This window comes from Sorex araneus, chromosome 10 (assembly GCF_027595985.1).
Source record: "Sorex araneus isolate mSorAra2 chromosome 10, mSorAra2.pri, whole genome shotgun sequence".
Lineage (NCBI taxonomy): Eukaryota > Metazoa > Chordata > Mammalia > Eulipotyphla > Soricidae > Sorex > Sorex araneus.
In genome coordinates this window covers 21,667,003-21,683,079 of record NC_073311.1, presented here as the reverse complement: position 1 = coordinate 21,683,079, position 16,077 = coordinate 21,667,003, and the positions used below count along the sequence as shown (strand labels likewise).

General features: G+C 34.9%; 1 protein-coding gene across 6 annotated transcripts in view; it reads right to left on the bottom strand.

Annotated features, from left to right (window-relative positions):
- The window catches only part of SYT1 (synaptotagmin 1), a 574,730-nt gene that overhangs the window by 238,048 nt on the left and 320,605 nt on the right, over positions 1-16,077 (bottom strand). For all 6 annotated transcript variants that reach the window (XM_004602693.2, XM_004602694.2, XM_055118229.1 and 3 more), the window contains one exon: positions 6,143-6,327. In XM_004602693.2, the coding sequence (XP_004602750.1) occupies positions 6,143-6,308 (166 nt within the window). In that variant the 5' untranslated portion in view covers positions 6,309-6,327. The remainder of the gene's footprint in view (positions 1-6,142; positions 6,328-16,077) is intronic.

Below are 16,077 nucleotides of genomic sequence, written 5' to 3'. Positions count from 1 at the left end.
GTTTTTCTTCCTATATTTCTTTAATTAATGTTAATGGCATTAATAGAACAACATAGATACAACTTACAAAAATGTGTACATTTGTAACCACATGACAGAAAATAGGAATTGAATTGTACTTTTTCCTCATGGATCATTTATCTTTATTGACATTTTCTAAGAGGAATGCGCATGATTATTAATTATTTTTTCAGACCACTGCTCGCTCCTCCCCTCCACTCCCCTCCCGTTCCCTTCCCTCTTTTTTGAGCTATACCTGATCATGTTCAGGGACTAGACCTCAATTTTACTTGATACTATGTGGTAGTGGGAACTGAACATGGGTCTCCTGCTTGCAAAGAATGTGCTCAACCTGTTGGATCATCTCTCCATCCCCCAGACCACTGCTTTTAAGCTGTGTTTGGTATGGTCAGATGAATATTTTTCGAGTTGCTGACTATCTTAAGAGGGTGAATGACAAAAAAATTAGTATCTCACCACAGCAGCTCTGATAGACTTGTTATGTTTTGTTTCTGGGCTATACCTACAGGTGCTCAGGGATAACTCCCACTAGGATTTGTGGAACCATCTGGGATTCTGGGATCAAAGCAGAGTCAGTGACATGCAAGGTAGTACCCTGTCTGCTGTGCTATCTCTCTGGTCCTAGCTCTGTTATACTTTATCCATCTTCTAAATTTAGGACTTCATGAATGACTTAAATTGAACAAAGGAATCCTTGGCTGAAAAGATTTGAAAATTGTTGTTTTCTGGATGTCATTTCCCTCTCGGTTATTCATGGACTACAACAGTAGGTGTACTGTCAATATTTAGAAATGCTAATGACTTTAGTATGGACAGATAGATCCAGAGAGATATTGATAAATTCTGTATTTTTTCTAACATAGTATTAGACACATTAAAGCATATGGAATGCAAATATGCATAATACATTGTTTCTACTTCTGAGAAATTTACATTTGTTGAGAGAAGCCAAAATCAAACACAATAAAGTCAGATCACCAGGATATGAGAGACTTGAATGAAAGCTTTGAAAAGTTGGGAGGGAGACTCAAATAAATCTGCTTTGGCAAATGAGGGAACTTTCAATCTAAGCAGTAATATTTGTCTTGACTTGAATGACAATATGTCAGAAAGAATGAGGAAAGAGATTCTAAGAAGAAAGAGCAGCATGAAGGAAAACACTAGAATGAAAGTACTGACTTGTGTAGAGACTTTTTTTAGGAGGAAAATTACCAGAATACATGAATGAAGACCTAGAATTAAAAGTGATAAGGGAGATCAGGGAGACAAGCATAATAATGAGATTTCTTATTTGAAGTCATATTACTTGAAGTGAGGTCATTTGGAAAAAAGAAATGCATAAGAATGGGATAGAATTAAAAATGAAAACCTGTAAACAGAACTTCTATCACTTAAGAAAAGACAATGATTGAAAAATATTTGTTGGGGTTGCTAGCAACCTTTATAACAGTGTATCTGAAAGTATTTACTGATTAAAAAAATGTTTTTGATAGTGTATGAAGGATGGAAATCAGAGCTGAAGTTGAGTTGCTAAGGGAACTGAAGGAAAGAAGTGAGGATCTAGATTATATTTTTTTGTCATTTGGTACAGATATGAAAGAGGAATGTAGGTAGATGTTGAGTAGGTAAGGCCAGAAGAAAATTTAGAGCATGAAAAAAGAAAACAAACATTTCTTGAGCATTTTTTATACGTGAAAATTTTTCAGATATGGGTACCTTGATACGGGCAGCCTACAATGAATTAGGAAGTAAGAAAGGGAAATGACAGAATTTAAAGGAAAAATTAGGGGCAATGATTGGAGATGGCAACTCTAAAAGGGAATTCATCTTTTCTAAAACAGGAAGTCTTGGAGTGGGTTTGGCTGTAAAGTATTTGGAATTTTTGTAATTTGGGTGCCTGTCTGACCTGAATAGAGGGCTTGTTTAAAATAGAAATTGACTTGTTAAAACTGACAGCTTGAGCTTAATAATAGCTAACATTTATAGAATGCTTACTCTGTGCCAGACACCGCTAAGCACTTTATATGCATTGATGCCTTTAACTAACAATCCTGTGATGGAGATATTATTTTTGTCCCCACTTAATATAGGAAGACACATACAGAGATTCAGTAATGTTTCCAAGGTCACAGAGCTACTATGTGGTAGGGTTTATACTTGAACCCATGGGATTAGGATCCAGAGGACGTTTTAAATCCTATTGTTAAACTGTCCATCCAATACCTTTTCTGCATGAATTACACAATGACTCTTAGCTCACTTACTGTTATTCTGGACCAAGAGTCAAGTTCTGGCTATTTGGTTTTCTGCTGTGCTTAAGGAAAGGTTGCACTCCACTTCAAGAAGCTCATGAATATCAAAACCTTAATCACAGCTATTCTGATGACATAAGTTCATGCTTTACAAACCAACCATGGTCCTTGACATATGAAAATCAAAGCTGAAAATAAAAAAAAGCATTCTGAAAAACCTTGCCTGCTTCATTTAGATAACAGTGTGCAGAATGAATTGAAAGATAAAAATGCTCAGCATTTACCATTTTCCTTTTCCTTATTTTAAGCCCCACACTGTTATGGATGATATCATCAGGCAATTTGGTTTGAATATGCTCCATGCTGGACTGTGCAGATTACCCAACTAATGACATGTACACTCCTTGCCACTGTGACACCTCTCTTCTCATAAGTGGGAATTTCAAGTGACAGAGCAAAACTGTTTGCTCTCAATTTTCAAAAAAAAAAAAACCACCACATCTGCTAGATAGCGCAGATATATTTCAGTGACTGAAATCGATTAATATTCTAATTTGCTACCTGTCATTAGCATCACATTATATTATGCCAAGTCAAAAGTGATCATCTTTATGTAATAACGTAGCACCCAGGGGAATGTTATCTTAGGGATGTTTACATTTTATTATTAATCTCTATGGATAAATCTTATTAGAAATTTTAATTATACAAGTAGAAAATTGTGATGGATTAAAATGAAATGCAGTTATATATTTTTAATAAAATTCCTTGGCTAAAATTATGAATTTTTTCAATACTTATTTATGATTCAATTTTACGATGCTATGAACTTGTTTATTTTTCTTCTTAAATCAAAGAGAGTGCTAGCAAAATAGTATTTTAGTAGCTGTTACCTAGATTCTCTGATATTCTAATACTTTAAGGTGAAATTTAAGCATAACTCTTGGAGAAGGTAATTAGTTGCCTGTTTTGATTTTCAGTGTCCAAGAGAGGATGTAGAATTGGGAAAACCACTTGCAAAAAAATGGTTAACCAAAGGGGAAAATAAATATATAGATTATGGACAATTCATAATTTTTCCTGTTGATCCCTTTTCTGCTGATAAACAGAGAACATATAAGTAGTTGGATCTCAATGGCAAAATTAAAAGATGAAGTTGTCACCATCAAGATGAAAATAACTTGTGTCTTAATGTGAAGGACACAGTCAAGTATAGCGATCATGCTTTCCTTCAGTGATAAAAATTTTTAAAAATCAAAAGGCTTTAATCAGCATCTTATGCTTCAAAGATGAAGAGGGGGCAATTCAAGATTTTTCTTTTGTTGTTGTTGTTCTGTTTTGGGGGGCCCAACTGCCAGTGGTCAGTGCTTACTCCTAGTGGGCTCTGGGGAGTTGAACCCAGATCAGCTAGGTAAAAGGCAGGCACCAAGTCTGCTGTACTATATCTCCAGATCTTTTATTGGCATTTATTGATTCTTCCTCATATAAATGTGACACACCATTTACACATGAAGTACTATTAAGGACAGACAAAGTACTTGTCTTCATTTTTCACACTGCTCACATTATTTAGGAGGGAACCAAATTAATTTCCAAACATATAATAAAGAGGCTGGAGTGATAGTATAGCAGGAAGGGTGATTGTCTTGTGTGCAGTGGACAGAGGATTTAATCCCTTGCACAACATATGGTACCCAGAGTCCTGTTAGGAGTACCACCAGGTATGGCTCCAAAATAAAATACAAAATATTTGATTGGTACTTAGTACAATAGTGTCCACAGAGCAAGAATGAAGACAGGAAATCCAAGCAAAGCTATGATGTGATGGATGGTTTATAGTTCAAAATATATATTCTTTTCTATTAAAGAATCATAGTTTATGTGATATTATGATCTTTATATTATAGTTTCATAGCACTACATCAATCCTTCCACCCACTAGTTTCAGGGTCTGCTACCATTATACCATGTCTCTTCAGTTCAGTACTGATCATGTCTCAATATTTGTTTCCATTGGGGGTTATCTAATCCCTTTCTTTGTTGCTTTTTATTGCACATATGAAAGAGATTATCTGACATTAATCTTTTCCTTTCTGGCATGCTTCACCAGCATGACATGTTCTCGTCAGGTTGCCCTAAACTACAGAATCTTGTCTCCAAGCTGAATAGTGTGCCATTGGGCAACACTTTGAACAGTGGTTGAGGGAGTCCTAACTAAGATATTCACATTTGGGTAAATACTATGGGAGATGAGAGAATGAGTTATGTCAGTTCAGGGAGAATTTTCCATTCTATGTGAAGTTTGCCATGCCATCACAGTATTTAGTTTTCCAGAGGAGAAGGTATTGACTACAAGGCCGATTACACATTTAAATTTTTTCATTGCATTATCTGATTTTGCATAATAGATTACAATTACCTTAAGACAAACATTTTGATGAACTATTTAGATGAGAGTAAATCCCATAAGATCTGCATTTGGTTATGCTTTGTAGTTAAGAACTGAAAGTCATAGCAAAAGTGTTCCTACCAGTTCCTCAACAGCACAATGAAAAAAAACTGAGATGTTTTGTTTCCTCTCCTGAATTTCAATCTATTGGATCATATTCATGTCTAAGTTATGACTTTTTTAGCTGTAATTATCAGCAAAAGTTGTCATTATCAGCAAAACTGCTTAGTTTGTCTTTCAAATCATTAAAAATTAATTTGTTAAAAGTGAATAAACAGATCAAGTCAATTATAGAGAGGTATGAAGCTGACTTCTTTGTATTTTTTTATTTCTTCAAGAGCCTTATAGTAGTTCTCTTATCAATTTAAATTACTGCAAAGTTGAACCATGTGGGTACCATTACTCAAACTCAAAGCACTTCAGGTTATTCATTCACAGTAAGATCCAAGTTGCTTTGAAAAATCCAAAGGTCCATATAATCTGTCTTTTGCTACAATCCAAATTCATCTCCTGCCACTTGTTCCTTGCTATCTCTACCTAGGCACATTAGGGTTCTTGTTATTTTATGCAGATTTTTTTCTGCCAAAGATCTTTGTATTAACTTGGATGTGCAAATTGATTCTCCATGTTCTCCAAGTTTTTATCCGCCTAAAAATAAAATTTTATCCTCTGTTTCCTTTCCCATGTCATTTACTCTTCTTTATTTTTCCTTATGTAATTTATCACTGCATGGCATATTACAGACATTGCCTCTTTATTGCTTATCACTTCTTTTCCTACTATAAAATAAACTGTGAGATAAAAGTGGATTTTCTCAAAACTGAAAAAAGTGTATGGTATATAGTAACTAAACTTCGAAACCAACTTAGAGTTTAAGATTTTGAAGAATTGTCAGTGATCAGATTTAGTTCTAAACTGACACAAATAAACTTCTGTACATATTTTTTTACAATTATAAACAAAAATTTAAAAACTGCAAAAAAATTTGAATGTTAACAAATGAACCAAAAAAGAAAAGGAAAACTTCTAGGAGAAAGGAGAAAGCACATTTTATATGTTGCTCAGGAATAGTCTTTACAAAAAATAATGATTTAGTAAATTCAGAGCTAAGACATATATAGAAAAACCTAAAATATTAATATCACAAATGAAAGAGACTAAATCAGATGAAAAAGAACCTACTTATCATGAGACTTTACTTTAAACTGGATTCCTTTTAATCTATAAAGGATATTTAAAGACTGAATAACATTACATTTCCAAGAATAGTTCATTTTATTATCAAACAACTCAGCATTCTAGCAGTAAAAAATTGAATGTAAGTTATGGCATGTATGCTGAAAGTTCTACTTCTCTTCCAATGGGTAAAGTGTTTGTCAACCATCTATTTTTTACTCTAGTAATCATCTATAATACTCACATGGAATTTTATGCAACTCATTCATAAACTTCTCTTTCAGCTTCGAAAAAGCATCTTCTTTTCCTTCCCCAGGACTGGTGGGCTCGGTGGTGTTATTTGGTAGAACAGTCGCGACAGTGGTGACAGGTGGGGCTGCCAGAGCCTCATGATGACTCTCGCTCACCATTTTAAGTTCAGGTGGAACTCTGAGGGAAAAGAAGCAGAAAAACAATTCAAAATGGCTCTACTGATCCCACATCAAAGGTATACCGGAGATGAAAAACATCAGTGGGTGCACCTGCTCACTGGGTAAATAGTCTATCATTAGCATATTACTTTATGTTGGTTCATGAAATATTTATGGAACCACAGTGGAGAGTTTTCCCCAGCAGGTAAGACCAGGCATAGTGACTGAAAGCATTTTCTCCCCACAGCATTGTGTAAACTGTCAAATCTATTAGTTGTATGCACAGACAATTATTTGCTATGTAGATTGAATTTATAAACCATCTCTGAGAAGTGAGTGAAACTGCTGATGGCCTATGGACTATAAATAACAGACCTTTTATATGCTACAACAGGAACAAAAAATATAATATGTACATTAGAGATGTTGAGTAAGCACAGTCTACATTCAAATTGCTGAAAACTGTTAACATTGTTAACAATTGTAAACTATAACTGTAAACATTGTTTACAGTTGGTTGTAAACATTGTTACATTATTACAGGATGTCAGGAAAGCTCTACATAAACTGGTTCCTGAATCTCTTTTTTTGACAGTACAATTTCTCCCAGTTAGTTTTTAATGTATTTACTGTAGGCAATATTTTGGTCAATAATTCACTGGTCTTGGAGCTGGAGCAATAGCACAGCAGGTAGGGCATTTGCCTTGCATGCGGCCGACCCGGATTCGATTCCCAGCATCCCGTATGGTCCCCCGAGCACCGCCAGGAGTAATTCCTGAGTGTATGAGCCAGGAGTAACCCCTGTGCATTGCTGGGTGTGACCCAAAAAGCAAAAATAATAATAATAATAAAATAATAATAATAATAATAATAATTCACTGGTCTTGCCTGGTGAAATTTTAAAACCTGTAAATATGATATGATTTGGCTATATTTATCAAGGTGATGATGATGAAACATTGTTTGGCATAATTATTATTTAAATTTAGTTTATTTAATTGTTGAATTATTTCATAAAATTAATGTATTAAACTATTACACATGTTTATCTACAAAATGTGGAGAAAACTAAGGGAATTAGCACAAATAAGTTTGCCTTTGGGAGTGGGGACATCTGTAGAAATCCTTAATAGATAAACACATTTTGACAAAACAATTGTCCTCTTAAGTTTATTTGCCTTCTGAACTATGAAGAAATAATATTTGGTCTGCCTATATTTTTCTTGAACATGTGAAATGCTTTAAGGAAGGTGTCCAAAGGATTATCACTGAAGTCATTGTTTCCAATATAAACAATTGTGAAACTTTTATTATTTTATTGTGTGACTTAAGATTTCAGATAATCTTGGAGAAAGAGTTTACATGATTTTGAGTACAAAGAGATAAATGCAAAACAGACCTGGACAAGAGTAACATCAAAATATCTGTAAGAATGCTTATGGACCTAGAAAAACCTGTTGTTTATGAGATGAGATAACAAGCAAACACAAATAGTTTTGATATAACTAAAAGTGTATGCATACATTATTTATGTAGTTACATATTTTGTGGGAGTAAAATTAAAAGTTTAATAAAAATAATCATCTTACATGGATAGAATGATGAAATCTCAAAAATCCAGAGACTTTGGATTTCTTCAAAGATTATGGCTGCAGCTAATATAGATATATAAACTATCTATTTTTGTTTAATAATAGATCAACTCTCTTTTTAAGCTTTTAGTTTTCAACTAATATAATTCTAAAAGTAGAATTCAAGAGATACAGGCTTTCGTAATCTTCAATTTTCTGATTTTTAAAATGAAATTAGCACTGTAGCTCTGTCATCCAGTTGTTTATCAATTTGCTCAAGTGAGTACCAGTAATGTCTCCATTGTGAGACTTGTTACTGTTTTTGGCATATTGAATATGCCATGCGTAGTTTGCCAGGCTCTGCCGTGAGGGCGGGATACTCTTAGTAGCTTGCCAGGCTCTCTGGGAGGGATGGAGGAATCGAACCCTGGTCAGCTGCATGCAAGGTAAACACCCTACTTGCTGTGCCAAATTATATGTATTTATACATATAAAATGAGATAGTCTACTTATAATTTATCATGCTATCTAACGTGAATATTACATCAGTTGATTGATCATTTGGTCAGACAACTGATTCATTTTCCCATCCATATATTTCCTCTCCAATAATACTTGGAAGCACAAAATATTAAAAATATGAAAAAAATTTATTTTTTTAAGTCAGATAACTTTTCACAAACTTCTCTTTGTGTTCTAATAATGTTTAGCTTAGGATTTTTGCTTCTCTGTGACAGTTTGGAGTCCTGTTTGTGCTGTTGGAATTTCAATAAATATAGATTGATACCGATGCCATAATTTTTATATTTTATGTGAGTCAGCAAGACTTAAAAGTTATATGTACACATACATATGTATGAAATATTAGTATGTATGTATTCAAAACCAAAATTTGTTCCTCTGCTGTGAAAAGCACCAGATAAGATAAGCATTATTGCTTATCTCCACAGGAGAGTTGAGAATATTTGAAGAATCAGTTTCCTGTGGAACTTAACGGAAATGATTGTGTTAAATACAATAGTTTAATATAATAGTGCCATCATTAAGTAAAATACATATTGTCTAATGGTCTTGACACAATTTTTGTCATGTTTTGGAAGTGGGATATTGTTGCTGGCTATCTTGACTGCCATTTATCTATTTTCTCTGAGTAGCTATAGAATTGTTTCTGGTGGTTTGTTCCTTTGTCATGAATGTATGTTGCATTTTTTTTTCTTTTGCTTCAACATGTCATAAGATATGAAACATTTCTACTTATAAACTGAAAAATCTAAAAGAAAAACAAGACTGAGTTGAACAGGATCTACTTTTCTCTTTTTTTTTGGGGGGGAAACAAAAAGTATTTCTGTAAATTCTAAAAACAAACCACTTAAACAAAAATGTATATTTGAAAGGTGGTTCATAAAGAAAAGTAAAAGTGGTGGCTGGTAAGTGGTTTTATAAAGTGCTGAAAAATAGTTAAATTGTAAGGAAGAATGCTGTTAACTATTTAATTAGTTTAGAATATACAAAAATGGCCACTGGTTAAAGTACAATGTAAAAAAATTATTAAAGTATCATAAAGGTTAATAGTTTTGTGGTATAAAATGAAGAAAGAAATCAGGAATTGGGTTGCTATGACAACTTCCCATGTCCCTCACATATATTATTCTTAGTAGGAATTTAATTATGTCTATCACTGGGTCGACAAATTGATAGACATTTCTTAAATTTTACAGTGAGATGGTCTGTATATTGCATAAACAAAATGATTTGGGAAGAACACACTATCTCTTTGAAGTCTTCATAACAATATCAAACAACATTAATGAACAAACAAAACAAGGTCAAAGAAATACTGAAACGAATATTATGACTAAAAAAAGGTATTGCAATGCAGAAATACCCCAAATGAAAAGTAACTAGAGAACAAGGAGCGCCCAGCATGCGTTAGAACACACTGAGGGTAGATATGGTGATTTTTGTCAAATATTCATGGACCTAATGAATGTGTAGGTGAAGAGTAGATGCTATGGGCATTCCTCTGTCCTTTACTGGAAGAATCCCTCAGCTTCCTTTCTCAGCTCTAGGGAAAACTACCTGCTGATAGCTAGGAGTCTCGCCTCAAGAATTGCCTTGGGCTAAGAACCTCCCTTCCCAAGGTTACACTCTGCAGCTGGTGGATAGGGGGCTAACCTGCCTTTGCTTCATTTCCGTTCATCTCTGAAAGAGTCACTGAAGCCTGTTAGAACCATATGCAAGTCCATCGTCTCCCTTTGCTCACACCCGCTTCCTCCACATTCCGCATTTCTGACTCAGAAGAGCTTCCGAGGGAATCCGACCTATGACATCCTCTCTGAATGAATTTTGGGGAAAGGAAGAAATCAGCTACGGACATGTTTCATTTAAATTTTCCCAAACCAAGGCTCCTTTGGAAATAAGTGAAACCAGCCATAAATGTACAGATATATGAGAGACAGGCTTGAGGCATAGAATTATTTTAGTATAGGTATTTTCTTTAGTGGGGAGAGAAAAGTCAGATCCTATGGTCTCCATCTTGGTGGAAGAGCTGATTTATGGCAACAGTCCCCATTAAAAGACTAGAGATGAAGGATTCACCCCACCCCTCCCAGGCCCCACACATGCAACACAGTTACTCTACCTCTCAGCCACATATTCTGGCCTAGCAAATAATGAGAATTTTTTTAAATTCTGGAATAACTAGTAGCATAAAAAAGTAGCCTACCTTCAAGGATTATTGCTTTTGTTTGCTTTTGGGGGCTCACACCAGGCTGTGGTCAGGGCTGACTCATGGCTCTGTACTCAGGGATCACTACTTTTTAAAAAAAATTTATTGAATCACTGTGAGATAGTTACAAGCTTTCATGTTTGGGTTATAATCACACAATGATCAAACACCCATCCCTCCACCAGTGCACATTCTCCGCCACCAATATTCCCAGTATACCCCCCCTTTTTCACCCTCCCCCAGTGGCAGACAATATTCCCCATACTCGCTCTCTATTTTTGGGCATTATGGCTTGCAACACAAACACTGAGAGGTCATCATGTTTGGTCCATTATCTACTTTCGGCATGCATCTCCCATCCCGACTGATTCCTCCAGCCATCATTTTCTTAATGATCCTTTCTCTATTCCATCTGCCTTCTCTCCTCTGCTCATGAAGCAGGATTCCAGCTATGGGGCAATCCTCCTGGCCCTTGTATCTACTGTCCTTGGGTGTCAGCCTCGTGTGATGCTACCGTACACTCCACATATGAGTGCAGTCCTTCTATGTCTGTCCCTCTCTTTCTGACTCATTTCACTTAGCATGATACTCTCCATGTCTATCCATTTATAAGCAATTTTCATGACTTCATCTATCCTAACAGCTGCATAGTATTCCATTGTATAGATGGACCTAAGTTTCTTTAACAAGTTATCTGTTTTAGGGCACTCGGGTTGTTTCCAGATTTTGGCATTGTGAACAGTGCTACAATGAATATATAGGCACAGATGTCATTTCTACTGTGTTTTTTTGCATCCTTGGGATATATTCCCAGAAGTGGTATTGTGGGGTCATAGGGAAGCTCAATTTCTAGTTTTTGAAGGACTGTCCATATTGTTCTCCAGAAAGGCTGGGAAGGTCTGGGGAATCACACAGTGACAGGATTGAACAGGTTGGCTGTGTGCAAGGCAAGTGCCTTACCTACTATACTCTGTCTCTCTGGCCCCACTATAGGATAATTTTTTACTTATTTATTTTTAAAATAGTCCTGGGTAGCTCTGGGCTTTAAACATTTATTAATCAGAAAGTTTTAAGCTATACAGTAAGAATTTTGTTTAAGAGTATGGTGCTCACACGTATCACTCACAAATACCCTTGATACAGAAATGTCCCTACTAGCTTTATATGGATAATAGAATCAAAATTTCTGCTCAATCTTACAAATGCCACCTACACTCATTAATTAGTGGAGCTATAGCACAGTGGGTAGGGCATTTGCCTTGCATGTGGCTGACCTGGGTTTCATTCCTCTGTCCCTCTCGGAGAGCACAACAAGCTACTGAGAGTATCCCGCGTGCATGGCAGAGCCTGGCCATGTGACATATTCAATATGCCAAAAAAAGTAACAACAAGTCTTACAATGGAGACATTACTGGTGCCCACTCAAGCAAATTGATGGATGACAGTGCTATGGTGCATTACAATAAATTATTGAACTGGCAGTGAATTTGGAAAGTGTAGGGAAGGAAGAAATAATACATGCTAGAAGTAATATTATCAGTTGTTGTATTATCTTGAAACCCTGTACTAATTCATTTAAAAACCACTTCATACATAGCTGTACAAAAAAGTTGTACATATTTAATGCATGCAACTTATTGAGTTTGGAGATAATCATATATCCATGAAACTCAAAGAGGAAGCCTCAGTTTCCCCTTGCCAATGAGATAGAAAGCCATGGTTTCTTCTCTTCAGATGTTACATCTCTCCTCCATCAACCTGACACACATTCTATCTCCAAGGTTCTGTCTCAGCATTTCCAGGAACACAAAACTCTTCCCCAAGTCTAGGCTGAGAGGAAACTAAGGTAACTAAGGTAGTTGGCAATTAGGCCTGGAAGAAGGAAGCCACAGTTTCCCCTTGCCACCTTTCCCCAGTGATCTGACACATTTTATCCCCAAGTCCTGCCCCAGTGGTCTGGAAAACTGTAACTATAAAAACTTCTAGTTTTCATATCTGAATGTGATTTTTTTCTTCTACAACTTAGCTTTCAAGACACTCTAGTCTTCATATATTTCCATCACTGTCTCCCTAAATGAAGCAGAAGCAATTCTCTAAGATCCACCTTCCATAAAGGAGAGAGAAGAGAAGGCTCATTTTTAGGCTGATCTAACTTAGTCAAAGTGACCATATTCAGGGCCAGAGAGATAGTACATCAGGTAAGGTATTTGATTTTGCACACAACCAATCTAGATTCAATTCCTGACATCCCATATGATCCCCCAAGCACTGCCAGGAGTAATCCCTGAGCACAAAGTCAGGAGTATACCTTGACTAACATAAGGTATGGCTTCCCTTGGGGGAAAAACATATATATGTAGATATGTCATGTCTATTTATTGAAACCTTTCTACTATTTCCTGAGGAAAGACAGCTCTGATTTCTGACACTGCACCTAGGTGTTAATGATTGATGTACCTGAGGTGTGAATTCCAGTGCTGGCCCATGTGTGGCTTTATGCCAGTGAAACTGTTTTACTTACATGGGCTAATGTGAAAGAGTTCATGTGGATAGCATGAGTCTGCGCAACATCATATTCACGGTGGATTTAAAGAAAGGTAAGAATGTGATTCAATAGCAGTTCATATCAGTTTTGCTTGAGATCAGTGACACTGGCATAAGATAAATGAGGCCAACAGAATTCTCATTCTTTGGGAATTTAAGCTATAAAATAATCGAAAGAATCAAAAGCATAGAGAAGAGTAAACATTTTCATTGTTACAGAGTTAGTGATGAAGAGACGAGGATTCCAAACACAGACTGCCATTTGGTCTCAGGAATGACATGTCTAATGTCACTGTGCAATATTCTATTTCCATTGTCCTGGTTTTCAGTTCTGAATTTAGTATGTATTTTGTAAAGACTGGTAGGCATCTCGTGATCTCTTCATTATGACCAAAAATATGTGATGAGAAGTTAAAAACTACTATTTAGGTTCACTAGACTCAGTAATTTATAGAATTATATAAATTATATACACATATAGAATTTATATACAATTCTATAGAGATATATAAATATATAGAATGTATATATAATTCTATAGAATTTATATATCAATTGTATAAATTCTATATATAAATTCTATATAAATTATATAAATTCTATATATAAAGCACTCTATACACATGTTTGCACATGACATATGGAAGAATAATAGAACTGATGATGGAGAATATCAGGATGCCTACCCTATAGACCTAGAAAGTGGCATGGAAATTAATTGATAATTTGGTGATTACCAGCTTATGTACATTTAACCCCATGGAGATTTGCCTTATAATTGATGCTATGTTATCCTTATTAACTGCTGGGTAAGGATACTTATGTTTGTTCTTCCCATTGAAGCTCTAGTCAATGAAACCTTTAAGACCACTTAAGGAAGAATTGCATCATGGCAATGGTCCAAGGCTTTCTACCATAAATTTATACAATCAGATATAGCAAAATGAAAGTCAAGCAGTTTGGAAAATTTTGAGATAGTAGAATAATATTTAAGGATGCTTTGCTGACCACTTTTGATGGCACTGAGGATAATGGCATGTGAAAAAATTTAGATATTCAGTTCTGATGATTGTGGAGATCAAAGTTATGAATTTTAGGGGCTCATTAACCAATACATTTAACTTTCATTTCCCTTTTATTCCTTTTATTTGTAAGGACAAGAATAATATCAAGTCAAATTTGTCTAATTAAGTCTTAATATTTCAGTATGTACAAAGTAAAAATTCAAATGATATGAAATTATTTTTGACATAATTTAGATCACAGTATTTTTTTCCTTATATAAAATGATGGAGTGGTTTATATTGCCACTCAGTATGAAGAAGAAGTTCTATGCCTTTTTTGTTTGTTTTGGGGCCAGACCCAGTCACACTTAGGGTTCACTCATGGGTGTGTACTCAGGAATCACTCCTGACAGTGTCTGAAAGATCATATGTGATGCCAGGGATGAAACTTGCATTTGCTGAATGGAAATCAAATGCCTTAAGCTCTATACTATCTATGCAACCACACTTTTTAAAAAACTTTTTGTTTGTTTGTTTTGAAGAAAGTCACACCTCCTGATGCTCTCAGGGATTTCTCCTACTCTGAAGGGTCACTCCCGGAAGGACTCAGGTCATCATATGTACTGCCAGTGATCAAAATAAGTTGGTTACATGTAATTCAACTATCTTACTTGCTGTGTTAATTCTCCATCTCCCAGTCACACTTTTTTGGCTTAAAGGCTTTCCAAAATTTTCTATGTCAAAACCATGATCAAGATATATCAAAATAATCTTTTCAAAAGTATTTGGTAGACTTCAAATATTTTTTTTTGTTTCTTAAAATGGTACATTATAGGTCAAAGCCATATTCTATAAATTCATCTTATAGAAAATGTAGACAGAATCATCTACATATATTATTAATTTTTTTCTAATGATTAAGTTTGTAAAATATTTTAAATGAAAATGGTCATTTTTGGTAATATTAATAAAATTCTTAGACATTTTCATAGTAAGTGAAGCAGTTATTCAAAAGGTGCAACTCAGCTAGATCAAAACAACTGTGTTTTTTAAAATAGAAATGAAAAATAAATACTTCGGAATTTCTATTCTTTATTACTTTGCTGAAATTTAACTTTGAACTCTTGCTGTTTCTGAGCTAAAGGCACTTGAAAGAAAAATCTAAGCTTGCAACTCAAAACCCTCTTTTATCAAACTGTGTTCAAACTGCCGTTATTTTTTCACACATTAAGCAAAGTTTTAAAATTGATCTATACACAGTTCAGATTGTGCAAAGTAGGACCAGGAAAAATCTGCAGTCTACAGATAAAAAGTAAATTAACAAATAAAAATAGTTCACATACAGCTTACCAGACATTTTTATATGAGTTTTAATTATAAACAACAATTTAATGCATACAAAATAAACTTCACAAGTCAGACAATACTAATTATTAATTAATTAAGAAATTGACAAAGATAAGTTTGTAAATAGGAATAGTAACATTTGAGGGGCTGGACTGATAGCATAGCAGGTAGGGCGTTTGCCTTGCACGCAGCTGACCCGGGTTCAATTCCCAGCATCCCATATGGTCCCCTGAGCACCACTGGGAGTGATTCCTGAGTGCAGAGCCAGGAGTGACCCCTGTGCATCACCGGGTGTGACCCAAAAAGAAAAAAAAAGAAATAGTAACATTTGAAATAAAAACAGGTTAACTCTAAGTCTCATGAAATTCTATGTCTTTCAATGAATATTGAATACATGTTGAATGAACTAAAAAATGTGCACATGCAATGTATCCAACATGCTAGGTATTTAAGATAAATTTTAAGTAGCTAGTTTATTACTTAAAATTTATCCAAATTTATGCATATAGAGATCCATCAAACGGTTAAAATCTCCCTTGATGTATGTTCCAGGAGAATACTTATTAGAATTTCTA